Source organism: Euprymna scolopes, chromosome 3, assembly GCF_053919585.1.
Source record: "Euprymna scolopes isolate OS-2025 chromosome 3, ASM5391958v1, whole genome shotgun sequence".
NCBI lineage: Eukaryota > Metazoa > Mollusca > Cephalopoda > Sepiida > Sepiolidae > Euprymna > Euprymna scolopes.
In genome coordinates this window covers 46,304,071-46,319,137 of record NC_136484.1, presented here as the reverse complement: position 1 = coordinate 46,319,137, position 15,067 = coordinate 46,304,071, and the positions used below count along the sequence as shown (strand labels likewise).

Here is a 15,067-nt window from a genome sequence, read left to right as displayed (position 1 = left end):
AGACAAGCAGCAGATGCACCAGCCCAGATGTGACAACAGTACTCCATACATGGGCGAATGGTTGCCTTATAGAGGTATAGGATACTGTCAGGCGTAAGTAGTTTTCTAGCACGGTAGAGAGAGCCAACCTTCCTTGCAGCAGCCTTGGCAATGCTCTCAATGTATCTATTCCAGTTCATATTCCCTGTAAACGTTAGGCCGAGGAGTTTAAAAGAAGTACTTTCAGGCAATGTGTTATTGGCCATTGCTATTAGTGGTAGAGAAGGTTTCTTGTAGTTATTGAAGGAAACAAGCTTAGTCTTAGCAGCATTGAATGTGACCAACCATTTTTGTCCCCATTCCACTACGGATTGGAGGTCATCCTCTCGAGTTTCTGCCATTTCCTTGGATATGTGTTCATTTGTTTTCCCCTCATATCTGTTATAGAGAGTGGTGTCATCGACAAATATACCCATCTCCGAAACAATTTTATCAGGGGGTCATTTATGAATATCAGGAATAATAGAGGTCCAAGGATAGACCCCTGAGGTACTCCCGCATTTATGTCATATTGTTTGGATGTACGACCATCGAGGACAACTTTGATTTTTCTATTACTTAAGAAGGATTTAATTACATTATGAATTCTTCCAGTGATTCCATATGATCTAATTTTCCTTAGAAGACCATCGTGCCATACCCTGTCAAAAGCCTTAGATATATCAAGGGCCACCGCTCTACCCTCCCCTGTTTTATCCAATGAACGGTATATACGTTCAGAAACTACAGTAAGATATCTGCTGTTGAACGGGCTTGCCTGAATCCATATTGTTTGTCAGTCAGGAGTTTAGCAGCTGTTTAGGTGCTGGACTAGGGCTTGATTAACTAAGGACTCAAATATTTTGGCGAAAAGCGGGAGGAGGCTAATGGGGCGATAATTTAGTGGGTCAGTTCTTTCACCAGAATTCTTGAAGACTGGTACCACAGAGGCGGTTTTCCAGCAGTCGGGAAAACAAGATTCGTTAAGGCATTTATTGTAAAGTTTGAACAGAACTGGAGCAACCTCGGCAGAGCATTTTTTTAATAGCACAGCCGGGATGAGATCTGGTCCACATGCTTTTGAGGTGTCTAGGTTTTTTATAATAGCATGTACCTGAGAAGGGGTGATTTTTAAATCGTCTAGTGTGGCGTCTGTTCGCAGAGGAAAATCAGGGAGTGAGTGGTGTACCGAGTTCAGTGTGGAGTTTGAGGCAAACCGACTGGCAAGCAGATTAGCCTTGTCAGTTGCCGTGCAAGCAACCTCATGATTGTTTGATAGTGGGGGAATAGTTGACTGTCCATTATTTACTACGCTGTTGTAGATTTTCCAAAAATCCCGGATTCCTAATTTCTGTGCTTCGATGCATTTTCTGGTAGTTTCAGAGTAATCTGTCTTAGCTGTCTCTATCACTCTCTTAAAATTATTTCTAGCTTCTATAAACTTCTGCTTATTTGAGATGGACTTATGTCGGTTGAATCTGCGGAACGCATGCTGCCTTTGACAAATGGCAGCTGCACAAGCAGAAGTAAACCATTGGGGAGAATGGGGCTTGCTATAGAATTTCCATGTGGGAACATGTGCTTCAATAGCAGTTTTGAACCATTCAGTGGTCTCATTTGCACACTGTTCCGCTGGAAGAGTAAAGATATTTTGCCATGGGGCATCTCTGATGAGCTCCCTGATGGCTTCCCAATCAGCCTTTTTGTAATACCTCGTTGTTTTGAGTAGTGGGTCTTCAGTTTTAGGGCGAGAATTTAGGCTGATTTCTACCATTATCACAGCGTGATCAGCATTCCCGAGTGGGCTGTGGGCATTTGTTGTACAGTCATTGGGAACCGTTGTCAGAAAGAGATCTAGAAGTGAGGCATGTTGATCTTGCTGATCTGGGAAACGTGTCGGAAATGTAACCAACTGAGATAGGGAATGGGATATAGAGAAGCTATGTGTTGCACTACCAGCTACGTCTGTGTGATTAGAGAATCCTAGCCAGTTACTGTGGTGGACATTGAAGTCACCAAATACATGTATTTGTGCGCTAGTATCGAGGGAGAGTGCTATATCTATGCTGTCTGAGACTTTGTTTATTAGGGTACAGTCTTGGTTTGAGGGAGAGCGGTAGAGAAAATACAAGTAGCTAATATTGTGTTGCATATTTAGTCTGAAGCACATAAAGGCCTGGTCCTCTGATTCTAGTTTTATTTCTCTAGTCAGGGGGAGGGTGTTACGAATATAGACTCCAAGTCCATGCATATGTCTGTCCGAGTCCTTACGGTAGAGTGGGAGATAACCAGGCATGTTAAAGTGGTTAGAGGGAATGGAGGAGTGAAGGTTAGTTTCACTTAATGCTAAGATATCCGGGGTGTTTACAAGGAGAAATGACTCAACATCATCTAAGTTAGTTCTAAGCCCGTGGATATTAGTAAATGCAAGCCTCAAGGGAGGAGGCCGGTTGGTTTTCTTTGAGTTTGGTCCTGGTTTAAACGTAACTTTTGCTTGAGCTGTCATTTCATTTTATTTTATTTAAAAGTTTCAGTTAGGGTGAGTGAGTGAGGGGGTGCTGGACAAGTAGTTGTGCAGAATACCAGACATACAATACAAGTAGACCATCAGCTGTCCTCACCCACAGGATTGTGGCCTCAGGAAAGCCCACCGGGGATGAGTGCAGGGTCCCTTTCCATGCGCAACATGGCACTACAAACATTCCGATATTTTACAACTGTTGATGGAGCAGCCGCTCTAAGCGCTACCAAAGAGTTAGGGCTCCTATACTATCAGTCGGAAACAGCAGCCAGGAACTGTCAATCCGGTACCCTCAATCCATTTGGCAAAGCCAGCCCAGTTCAACTGCACCGACATATATGGCACTGAAGCACCCCACTGTGTCCAGTTTAGGGGGATGGGATGTGGCGGGAGCGGGGAAAAGTGGCGTTTATTGCCCTAGTCAGGAAACAAGGTCAACCACTGGGTGATTCAGACGAGTCCCTGTGATAGTATCTCTACGCCTGGCCAATAGGCAAAGAAGGAGTATGAAAGCCGGGCGATAGATAGAGTCTATCTCCTCCTTAAGCAGTTTTAGGTTTGCCAACCGGTGATTTGTTTGAGTCACCAGCTCTAGGAAGGTTGTCGTCCAGGACTGAAGAGGCCTCCCTCCCCTAGGTTTAGTTTCAGAGTTTTCCTTCTCCTAGACAGATGACCTGGGAAGACCTACGGGTCCATCAGCTCCGAGGGGGTTCGCCCCGCGCCTGGGTCCTAATCCAGGTATTTCTGCGACCCCGCATGGGTAGTTAATATTTATTGGTTATTTAGGTTAATATCTCCTGAAAAAATCGAGTATTTAGGTTAACTTCTACAGAAAATTTTCACTCCTCAAACATGGTTAAAAAAGGACATTACTATGCTTTCCATTTCCATTTTTACTGGGAGAGGGTATAGGTAAAAATTAATGCAGTGGAAGCAGCTAAATTTGCTACAGTATTGGATCGAGAGAGACGAGTTAATGTATGGTTAGATATAGTTTTGTAAGTTTAGGAATGAATGGTTAGATATGGTTTAGTAGGTTTAGGAATGTATGGTTAGATATGGTTTAGTAGGTTTAGGATTAGGATAAAGTGTTAGAGTATGATTTACTTGCTATTAGAAATTCTGATTTGGTGCCCAAACCGAATATTTAGTAAGACTGAAAGATAAGATATGCTCAGTATAGATACAAGAGAACATTTGATATGGAGTACAGTTATACCTGATAGATATAGGTTATTGCATATTCTGTAAGTATAGTTAAATATAGATGGATGGATAAGTAGTATTGTATACGAATGCATGGAATTTTAGACAATTTGAGTAAGTGGCCTTTAGACTACAACGAAGGAGAATGACTTCGCCTTTCTCTTAATATCCGGAAATTTTTATTTCCATGAGTACCGGTTTAGTTTGTGTAATAATTATTGCAATACTATCTCTTAACAAAGAGATATTAATGGTTGCTGTTCATTATAGATTACTTTAAGTCTATGTATAGGACTATGGCTAGTAAGTACTTACTTAGAAGCTTGGTTATGGGTTAGGAGTTATAATCAGGAGCATGCCTAGGAAATTTTAGGTGTTAATGGGTATCGATTTACGAGTCTGTTAGGGTCAAGGGCGGAGAGCAAGGCCCCCTCTAAGTTACGTGAAACGGATTAGGTTTAGTGGCAACTTGGGAAATAGAGCAGTTTGATTTGTTAGTGATCAGGAGAAAGAGAATTTAAGTAAAAAATAAAAAGGTTTTTCATGCAAAACAGACAAGGCAGTCATCTTGGAGGTAAAGTATCTACAGGAGGTACTTAGTATACAAGCAGCAGTATTTTGCAGTTTTGAGAGGAATTTTAGGTACAATAGTTTCATGGTTTATTGTACAAGTCTGTAGTCTAGGTCAGGGACGAAGCACTTCTAATATTGCAACTGGGTTTATCTAATTTTAAAAGTAGTTGAATAGAGTATTATGAGGTGTTCTACTTAGCTTAGGGATAGAATGAAAATTTAAGGTAATATTCAGAGTGGTATAAGCAATTTCATGAGGATTAGATCTATGATCACTGGATGTTGAACTGCTCAGAAGAATTCTTGTATCTATTCAGAAGGATGTCTTGGTGATATAAGATTTGAGAAATTAAGAGTCTGGGGATACAGAAAGTTGTGAGCTGATGAGGATTCAGTATAGGCGATTATATATAGGTAGCAGAGGTGGTTTAGTTTAGTACGCACGTATTGTACATATTAAGTATACTGCTTCAGTTCTATCCTCTATCGTATAGGAAAATCCGTTTGTATTTCGGTTGGCAATTTTGTCAAGAGAGGAAATTTAAAACAGCTTATCTAATTTTTGATGATATCAGTTTATAGACAATTGTACAGACTGATAAATTGTTGTGTAAGACGTAGGAGCCCCTAATCTTCGTATTTTGATGAAATGATGGATCAAGAGCATAGGTTCGGAACAGGTGTCCGGAAAGGAAATGGCAGTGTACAAGGAAGGGGGGGGGGGTCACTGATATCTTATTAACGTTATTTTATTTTCTTATTAAAAAAAAAAAAAATTGCATGTGCGCCGGTCGCCGCCAGGCGGCGTCGTCTGCTACAGGATATCTATTCTTTACTTGATCCTCGCAATCTTCGGTGTTCACATCTAGGGAAAATGCCTCACTTTTACGTAAAAATTACTTTTAACTATAAATAATTTTCTATTTGATGTATTTTCGTAATATTTGAATATATTACTATTTTCGATATGATAATAATGTAAGTGCTGTTATTTTTGCATAAAATAACACATTTAAAAAAAAAACAAAAAAAACATCGATCTGTCGACTATCTTAACATGTACCCAAGTTTCAGTTGTTTTTTGTTTGTTTTGTTTTTGTCAAAAAGTCGATTTGGTTTTGTTCAAACTCTGTAGAAGCACCAAAATAAATGAATAAAGTGTAACGGGCTTTATATTACTATACACACAGATTCGAAAAAGTTGTCAAAAAGCAAATATATAACAAATAAATGTTATCAAAGGCAAGGTAAGTTACTTTTCTACCTAACTGGATATGTTTTTAGTGTTTTTATTTAATGTAACATGTTTATTCAGCTCGGAAAACATACAGTGTTTGCCGATGTATATTGGAAAATTTTAAATGGCGCCCGACTCTCTCTTGAACATGGTAAGTTTGGGAAAAGGAGTTAAAAATAAAAAAATATGCAAAATACTGTTAAAAACACCGAATATATGTCAGCCTATATCACGGTAACATATATTGAGCGAGTTTCTAACAGTATTATGCATAGTTTTTGATTTTTAACTCCTTTTCCCAAACTTATCGTATCGAAGAGAGAGTCGGGCGCCATTTTAAATTTTCCAATACATTGGTAAACACTATGTTTTTTGAGTTGAATAAACATGTTACATTAAATAAAAACACTAGAAAATTATCCAGTTATGTAGAAAAGTAACTTATCTTACCTTTGGTAACATTTATTTGTTATATATTTGTTTTTTGACAACTTTTTCGAATCTATGTGGACAGTAATACAAACCTGTGTAACGATTTACAAAATCCATACTCCTATAATTTTTTTTTTTTTTTTTGTATTTGATATTCATAGTAAATCACTTTTTTCTATTTATTTAGTTATTTATTTGCTTCCCCAATGAGAAAATTAGGCACAAGGCCGTTTTTTAATGTGAAGAGTGAGGGGAGGGGGACCAGCTCCCCCGAGAGGGGACTGGATAGTGACAATTGGTATGAAGGGTTTCTCCTACATTGACCAAAACTTATTGCTCAAGAGTAATGGTCTGATATGTTGGGTTGCTCCCACATGTTAATTTGATTGCAGCATCTGCAGAACAGATACTACACTTTGATAACAGAAAAATGGTCTTGGCCTGAAGGTCAAGTAGAAAAAAGGCAAAACTTTATTCTATTGATTTAAAAAGAAAATACAACTTTGTTATATATGGGTCATGGAATTGCATTCATCTGCAAAAGATCTAGCTAATTTGCATATTCTTTTAAACAATCATTTTAATTAATTCCCTGTTTGTTTTTTCGGTTTCCTCATGGGATGATCATCTTTAGTTAACTATTACGTGTAATTATATTCATGCAGATGTTCTACATGATTAATATTTGCGTAAAAAGGTTATTGTAAATACAAACTTCTTTCTATATATATTTATGTATGCGTATATATATTTGTTTAAAAAATTTTGCCTACCAAACTTCTGCCAGTTTTTTTGTCTATAGACATGAAACTTAATATATAGGGTATTCGAACCCATGCGTAACTTTATATTTGGGTTTTAGCCGGGAAAAATCGGTACAAAAGTGTGAAAATTAAAAAAAATGAAATTTGCCAGGTGAAGGTCGAACAATGGCATTACAAATATGTATGCGTAACGTAATAGCTACTGGTTCATGCTTTTATTTTCAGCCTTGCAGCCAACATGTCTTCATAGCTTAGGTATTAACATCAAAGGAAAAAATAAATTGTAAGCTAAGCGTTTTGGTTTTGATTCTCGGTGGTGGTGCACGAGTAATTTTTTAAAAAACTTTTTATATCTTTACTATATATTGGGTCCAAGTGACGTACTAGTTGTATAAATATTGATCAAATATTACTTATTTAGCATTAAGTCAATTACTTATCTAGGCTAAAACCACTCAAGTATAAGGGTTAATAGATAGATTGTCAATTGAATTATGAAGAATATTATGAGAGGATTGAAAATAATAAATCAGCTGTTCATCTTTCTCATTGACATGTAGTAGTTAGCTAATTTGATAGTGATATACTAGTTAGATGTTGATCATTTCTTTTATTAATCAAATGAAATGAACAAAATTTGATTATTTATACCGACTTTTATGATGAGTATTTCTTGACAGTGGATTAGAAGACGGCCATGTTGTAGCCAGCAGAGAAGCAATCCTGTGGAAATATCTTCCATAAATGGGAATTTCTTGGAAAAAAATTCTTTAAAATCACTCTGGTAAAAGTCAACCTCGGATATGGTATTCTACTTAGAGTTCTCTTTGAGGGACTACTGTAGAGATATGAAAACCCGTCCTATTATCTTAAATACAGGACTTGTAAATTAGCAAATTTAAAAAAAAAAATTTTTTTTTTTTATTACATTTTCACCCCAAACAAGGCACATTGCCACTTTGGTGTAGGGGGCTACTATCAGGGGCAACAACTACTGGGGTACTATGTAGGGATTTGGGCAGCAAGATGTTGGTTCACGTTGCACTTGAACTTCTGCATGTCAGTACAGTTGGGGAAGCAGTGACCTGAAATGGAATTCCAAAGTCTAGCGGTTCTGGAGAAGAAACTACTGGAGTAGAAAGATCTTTTACATCTAGGGATCTCTACAGTGTGGGGGTGGGATTTTGCAGCTTGTCGGGTCTGTCGAGGGTGTTCACGTTGTGGGGGCACAAGTGCTTGCAGTTCATCAGAGCATTCACCACTAAAATACTTGTAGAACAGGCAGAGGGATGCAATGTTTCGTCGATGGGACAGAGGCTGAAGCTTAGATGCCAGTTTAGGGCCTATCAGATTGGCGACTCTTTTGAACCTTATCAAGGAGCGAGAGACTAGTAGCCGATGCACCAGCCCAAATATGACAGCAATACTCCATACATGGGTGAATGGTTGCCTTATAGAGGTACAGGATACTTTCGGGTGATAGTAGTTTTCTAGCATGGTAGAGAGAGCCCACCTTTCTTGCAGCGGCCCTGGCAATGCCCTCGATGTAATTGTTCCAATCCTGTGAACGTTAGGCCAAGGAGCTTGAAAGACGTACTCTCAGATAAAGAGTCGTTGGCCATTGCTATAGGTGGTAGAGAAGGTCTCTTGTAATTATTGAATGAAACTAGTTTAGTCTTGGCGGCATTGAACATGACCAACCATTTTTGTCCCCATTCCACTACTGATTGGAGGTCATCCTCTAGTGTTTCTGCCATTTCTTTAGATATATGCTCATTTGTTTTCCTGTCATGCCTGTTATAGAGTGTGGTGTCATCAGCATATATTCGACTTAAGTTAACAAATTTACCGAATTTCCATTACTAACGATTACTACATTGTCCAATTTTGCTACTGTACATTCTTTAACCCTTATCCTTGAGTGGCCTCTGGGCCTTGATAAGTGGTGATGCCTATGTAAAAAAAAATCTGCATTAATCGAAATATCATATAAAGCGTATTTTACGACCGGGCAATGCCGGACGACCTTCTAGTAAATTAATAAAATGCAATGTAATTGTAAATACATTGTTTGTTTTTATTTTTCTGTTTCAGGAACGCAGATTTCATTTTTAAACTAAGAAAATCAAAATTTATGATTTTTACCTATTTTACTATTATATTGTATTGAGTCTAAGGCTGACTTTTGACCTCGACACTTCGATTTGAGTTGTTTCCCCTAGGGACTGCCAAAATTCACCACAGAATTATCCTACCCTATATGTAAAACGATGTAACTTTATTATAAATTAATATTATCAGTATAACTTTATTATAAATTAATATTATCAGTATAACTTTTGTACCATTTAAAAGAAGGGTAAAATAAACTAGTAATAATTAAAAAAAAAATTTTCATCGAACGAAAATAATGAAATTGCAAGACGAAAATCGTGTTTACATAATTGGCTCTTTAAAATAATGTAGTAGACATTCCAAACGTGAAAACATACCCGTGTTTAATAAATCTAGCAAAAATCAACTAATGGTCAGATTTTTGTGAAATTTTCGATACTTATCAATTTTAGAATGAAATTACATATAAAATGCAGTTTCCGTAAAATATATGAGGGAAAATATTTTTTTAGTGCGTAACCCCCCCCCCATATTTCTTTTTTCGAAATTCGAACAAAATATATTTAAATCTATTGAAATTTCTATTTATTATGAAACATAAGAGTTCAAATAAGTAACAAATATTTTTTTTTAAAGTTTAAATACACGTATTGAACAAAAATTTACCTTGAAGTTGCAATTAAAAAAAATGATATAAATTTAATATTATTATGTTTTTTTTAAATAGCGTTTTTTAGAATTAATATATACTATAATCAGTTGAAATGCCAAGAAAAAGAAACTTCGTAAACATTAATTTTTAAAAGATTAAAACGATTACAATTCCATTATTTCCAAATGTTCCATTACAATATAGATTTTTAATTAATTGTGTTTAAATTTTTTTTTAAATATTAAGTTTTTACATAAACATGGCTATTGACAGCTATTTTATCGGCAGATTAAAACCAATTTGAAAATATTATTGCACAAATATTAAGCATTTTGTAGCCCCCCCTCATATTTTGTTCGTCTCTTTTTACCGAACAAAATATGGAATCCTGTAGGTAACCAAAAGAACATTTAGTAAAACCTGCGCAAGCCTTTTCTAGTCTCACACAAACACGCGTTCACATCTCAAGCCATATTTCTTGTCATATATACGCACACACAAACATACGCGCATGTACACACACGTACATATATTCACGTTCGCATATACACACACACGCTAACGTACACACATGTATGCACACATGGGCAATGTCACTTCCCCTTTCAAAGGAAATCCACACATGCGCAAAAGACCACCGGAAACAATTATAAAAGCAAGAGCAATAAGCAGCATCTTTCTTTGCGGGCCAGCTTCCAAGCTGGGCGGTCTACGGACCGACAGCGTGACCTTTTCGGCAGGCGTGCCTCACGCCACTTGCTACTATGTGGGACAAAAAGCTAACAGACCGTACGTACACTTTATACGCTTTCTCTCTCCATGAACTGGATTGACATTCTCACCCTTTCTCTCTCTATATATACAACTTGCCCTTGAGAATACCTTCGCGTAGCTGACTGCTAACATGGCGTGCAGTTTAACTGATGTCAACCCTCTATCCTTTTCTTTGTCTACACTACATTACTCACTTCTCTTCCCACCCGCGAACAAACGATAGTGACCCGAACGTGAGATGAACACACATTTCCTTTTTCCTTCTATACTACCAGTCCCGCAACAAACGATGGTTACACCCGCGCAAACATGAACACGTGTTACACCTAAAACATTCATTCTTTCAACAGAAAATAAACGACATGTTTATTTTACCCAGCAATTGAGTTTTTGTTTCCTTCATTCCATTCGTTTCATTATTTTCTTTTGTAACGGGATTAAGATTTATATATCCTAGTCCTCTACAAACCGTATTTCATATTTAATATACAAATGTTTATAATATTATTGATCATTAAACTGTGTAAATCTTAAAACCTAACAAAATTATAACAAAGATTAATTATTAATTGCAGTTTGAAGAAGATAAACAAAGGTTTAAAAAAATCATGAAGTCGTTTCTGTTTTTCTATAGTTCGTATAGTTACGTCACGGGAACATGCGCTCCGTTTTTCATATTGTTTGGGGGATACCTATCCCCCCCCCTTATTAATTTCATCGGATGGGTTTGTATTACTGTACACATAGATTCGAAAAAGTTGTCAAAAAACAAATATATAACAAATAAATATTATCAAAGGCAAGATAAGTTACTTTTCTACCAAACTGGATACATTTTTTTTGTTTTTATTCAATGTAACATGTTTATTCAGCTCGAAAAAGATACAGTGTTTACCGATGTATTGGAAAATTCAAAATGGCGCCCGACACTCTCTTTAACATGGTAAGTTCGGGAAAAGGTGTTATAAATAATAAACTAGACAAAATACTATTAAAAAAACACCGAATATATGTCAACTTATGTCACGGTAACATATAATGAGAGAATTTCTAACAGTATTTTGTCCAGTTTATTATTTATAACATTTTTTCCTGAACTTACCGTGTTAAAGAGAGTGTCGGGCGCCATTTTGAATTTTCCAATATATCGGTAAACACTGTATGCTTTTCGAGCTGAATAAGCATGTTACATTGAATAAAAACACGAAAAATATATCCAGTTAGGTAGAAAAGTAACTTATCTTGCCTTTGATGACATTTATTTGTCATATATTTGTTTTTTGACAACTTTTTCGAATCTATGTGTACAGTAATACAAACCCAATAAATAAATAAATAAAAAGTTTATGAAAACTTATGCGCTCTGTCTTTATTTATTTATTTTCTTTCTCTCGCTCGCTCTCTCTACGTTAACACGTCAGGAAGAAGAAAAAAACGATAAACAATGAAATTTACAGAGAATATTTTAATCTTTAAAAAATTATTGGTCTTTATGCATTTATGTGACCGCGCTGAAATAATAAATTTAGAAACCCATTCTTAACATGGGAAGGGTATGATGTTTTGTAACTGTTCTGTACTTTCACCTAACAATTTAATAAACAAATATATCGTAAAAATAGAATTTAACTTGGAAATACTGTTTAAAAATAGCGCTATAACATAGATGCAATGCATAAGCAATAATTTATTTTAGTTTTCGCTTGGAATCCGACATGACAGAAAGTAAAATGAAAAATCTATTTCCACCCTTCCATTCTCCCCCGTCAAAACAAAATAAAAAAAAACTAAAAACTAAAAAAAAACAGATTTAATGTTTTCTTTAATAAACTTCAGAATTTGAATTAATTTTTCAAATTATTTCTAAACGTGAATAGAAGACAATAAAAATGCCCAAAGAGACAGAAAAGCGTTTACCAAGAACGAAGATTGCGTCATCATCGGGCATGATTGTTGCGTGGTTTCGGAAGAATCGTCGACACTATCGTCGTCATAGTCAACCACGTTTTCTTTAGATGGATCCTTTTCGTAATCAGAATCCGGAAGACTCCAAGAATCCTCATCCATTTTCCTTTAACATCCAAAGGGAATAGTAATCAATTTTTTTCCTGGTGAATTTTCGGCGTGATATTTGCAGACGAACTAATAAACAATGAAAGTAGAAATGAGGTTGGAAAAAATGTCAGAAGTGTTTTAACACTGACAGAGTGATCGCCCTTTATTTTTCGGAGATGGGTGATTATTAAAGAAACATCTTTTTTGTTGCTGTTTGTTTGGTTTTTTTGTGATAATTATGATTTGTATTGTTTTCCGGAGTAAAAATTATACTTAATATATATTAGATATTTATTGTATTTAAGTATAAAGTTGAGTTATAAAAGGACTTCTTTTAATCGGCGGAAATTTGTTTTGCTTTTTAAAAGCCAAAAACAGAAATCAAGGGACATAATCCATCATATCTTATTGCCCAGATATTTTGAACCAATTCGTATCTAGTTGTTTTTTCTTTTTTATTATTTTATTTACTGCTCGGCGTTGCCCAGGTGTTTGAAGATGTGTGTTGAGCAAAAAAAAAAAAAAAAAAAAAAAAAGAAAGAAAAAGTGGTAGTAGGTAGGCAGGCTCGAACCCGTACCGTGAAGGAGCAAAAGCACGTGAAAAAAAAAAAAAAAATGATGTCTTTGCTTGGGCCCCATCCATCGCCAAATCAAAAGTCGCAAAGGTTTAAATTAAGGCTAGTCAATCGAAAAGAGCGAATGACTTTCAAAAATATCGGCGGAAAAAGCGACCCCTCCCTGTAGAAAAGTGCCCAGTTGAGGGTGAAGGAATTCATAGTTTTAGCCAGTTTTTCGATATTTGTCGTCCGAAGGGTCGAGCTTCAAAACGATATCGATCCTGTGAAAATCCATCGCCTGTGTCGAAAGTTTTAGACATACATACATACATACATACATACATACATACATACATACATACATACATTTAAACAGACAGGTGAGATTTATATTATAGATTTTTTTTTTTCTGACTCTTGTTCATACCAAATAACATATGTTTCAACTTGGACGTAAGTGGCTACTATTTGGGACCATGTCTTCAGGGACTGTATAAGGAAATGAGTGAGATGCCTGTTCACATTCTTCTGCATTAGTAGAGTCAAGAAGCAGAGAAGGAATCCCAAAGTCTAGCAGTCCAAGGGAATAAGCTATTAAAGTAGAAATCGCATTGTCAGTGAAAAAGATTAGGAATAAACAGAAATTCAAAAGAGGAAATATACGACTGATGTGGACGGATAGAGAGAAAATTTTTTATTGAAGACAAGCAAAGGATTATGGGATATTTACAAATATAGGGAGAAGAAAGACAAGAGTTATTGGACTTCCTCATCCCCCACTTGCTCTTAGAATGTTATTGTGTTTTATTTTATTTTATGATATCTATAAAAAAAAATATGTTAAAGCATCATATCGGTAAACTATTAAAAGTCAAAATAAAAGTCCTTCAAATTTTTCTTCTTTTTGCTCGAGTTGGGGGTTTTCATAATATCAGCAGGCATATCTCTCTCTCTATATATATATTTATATATATTAATGAAAACAAAGGGATGTAATGTTTACCTGATATACGCAATGGTAAACTTCAAACTAATATAAATAACAGTATTTATATATCGAAAATTCAATCCCAACCGAATTAAAAAAGCTCAATACGCAATAGAGAGTAGAGCTTATATATATATATATATATATATATATATATATATATATATATATATATATATATAATTTTTAAAATGTAATTACCCACTGACACGTGTTTCGTCATCTATGACTCATCAGAGTGGCTGTATCTAGCGAGATTCGAATCGGGACCCAACGGTAATGAGCCTAAACTCTACCCCTGGATCATCTCGCTAACTGTCTGGATATATCGCAATTTACTTAGATGTTTTATTTTGGTTTTAGCGATATGTTTTGAATGAATTCAATTATTTACGAAAGTGCATTTTTACCTAAATGCAAGTTGGGAATAATTTTCCCTTTTTAACCAATTTGGCACCCCCCACATGGGGAGCGGTATATATATATTATTTTTAAAATGTAATTATCCACTGACACGTGTTTCGTCGTCTACGACTCATCAGAGTGGCTGTATCTAGCGAGATTCGAAATCGGGACCCAACGGTAATGAACCGGTAAGGATATATGTATATATATATATATATATATATATATATATATATATATATATATATATATATATAAATTATCTCTATGCTGATGTTATTTAAAGTGTTCCTGATAAAGTGGTATTTTATGCCTATATGTTTGCACCTTTGTTAGTGGACAGAGTCGCTAGAAAGCGCTTTAACACTTTGATTGTTGTCAAATATTTTAATGGGGGTGTATTTTTGATCTGGGTCCATTCTTAGGTAGTCATTGCTAGTGTCGTGTATTCAGCTTTGTATGTGGAGAACACAACCATGGGTTGTCTTTTGGATTTCCAGAAAATAGTTGGGCCATTTTTGGTTAAACTGGAACAGTACCCAGACATGCTTTGTTTGTTGCTTGGTGATGCTGCTTGGTCCAATGCCCAGTCAACATCACTGTATGCAATTAACTTGAATTAGTCATGCGTTTTCCAGTGCTGTTCATGTGGTTCAGATAAGTGTTGTGATAATTTTCTGACATTATAACTTAGATCCGAGTACAGATCAAGTAAATTAAACCACCGTTGACTTCAAAATATTTTCTAAAGTTGATTATGTTATCAGAGT

At 35.8% G+C, this 15,067-nt stretch overlaps 1 protein-coding gene across 1 annotated transcript in view; it reads right to left on the bottom strand.

Annotated features, from left to right (window-relative positions):
- Positions 1-12,525, bottom strand: part of LOC145254689 (uncharacterized) — a 123,795-nt gene extending 111,270 nt beyond the window's left edge. Inside the window, exon 1 of the mRNA XM_080113351.1 lies at positions 12,210-12,525. Within this exon, the coding sequence (XP_079969477.1) occupies positions 12,210-12,359 (150 nt within the window). The 5' untranslated portion in view covers positions 12,360-12,525. The remainder of the gene's footprint in view (positions 1-12,209) is intronic.
- Positions 12,526-15,067: the final 2,542 nt, after the last annotated feature.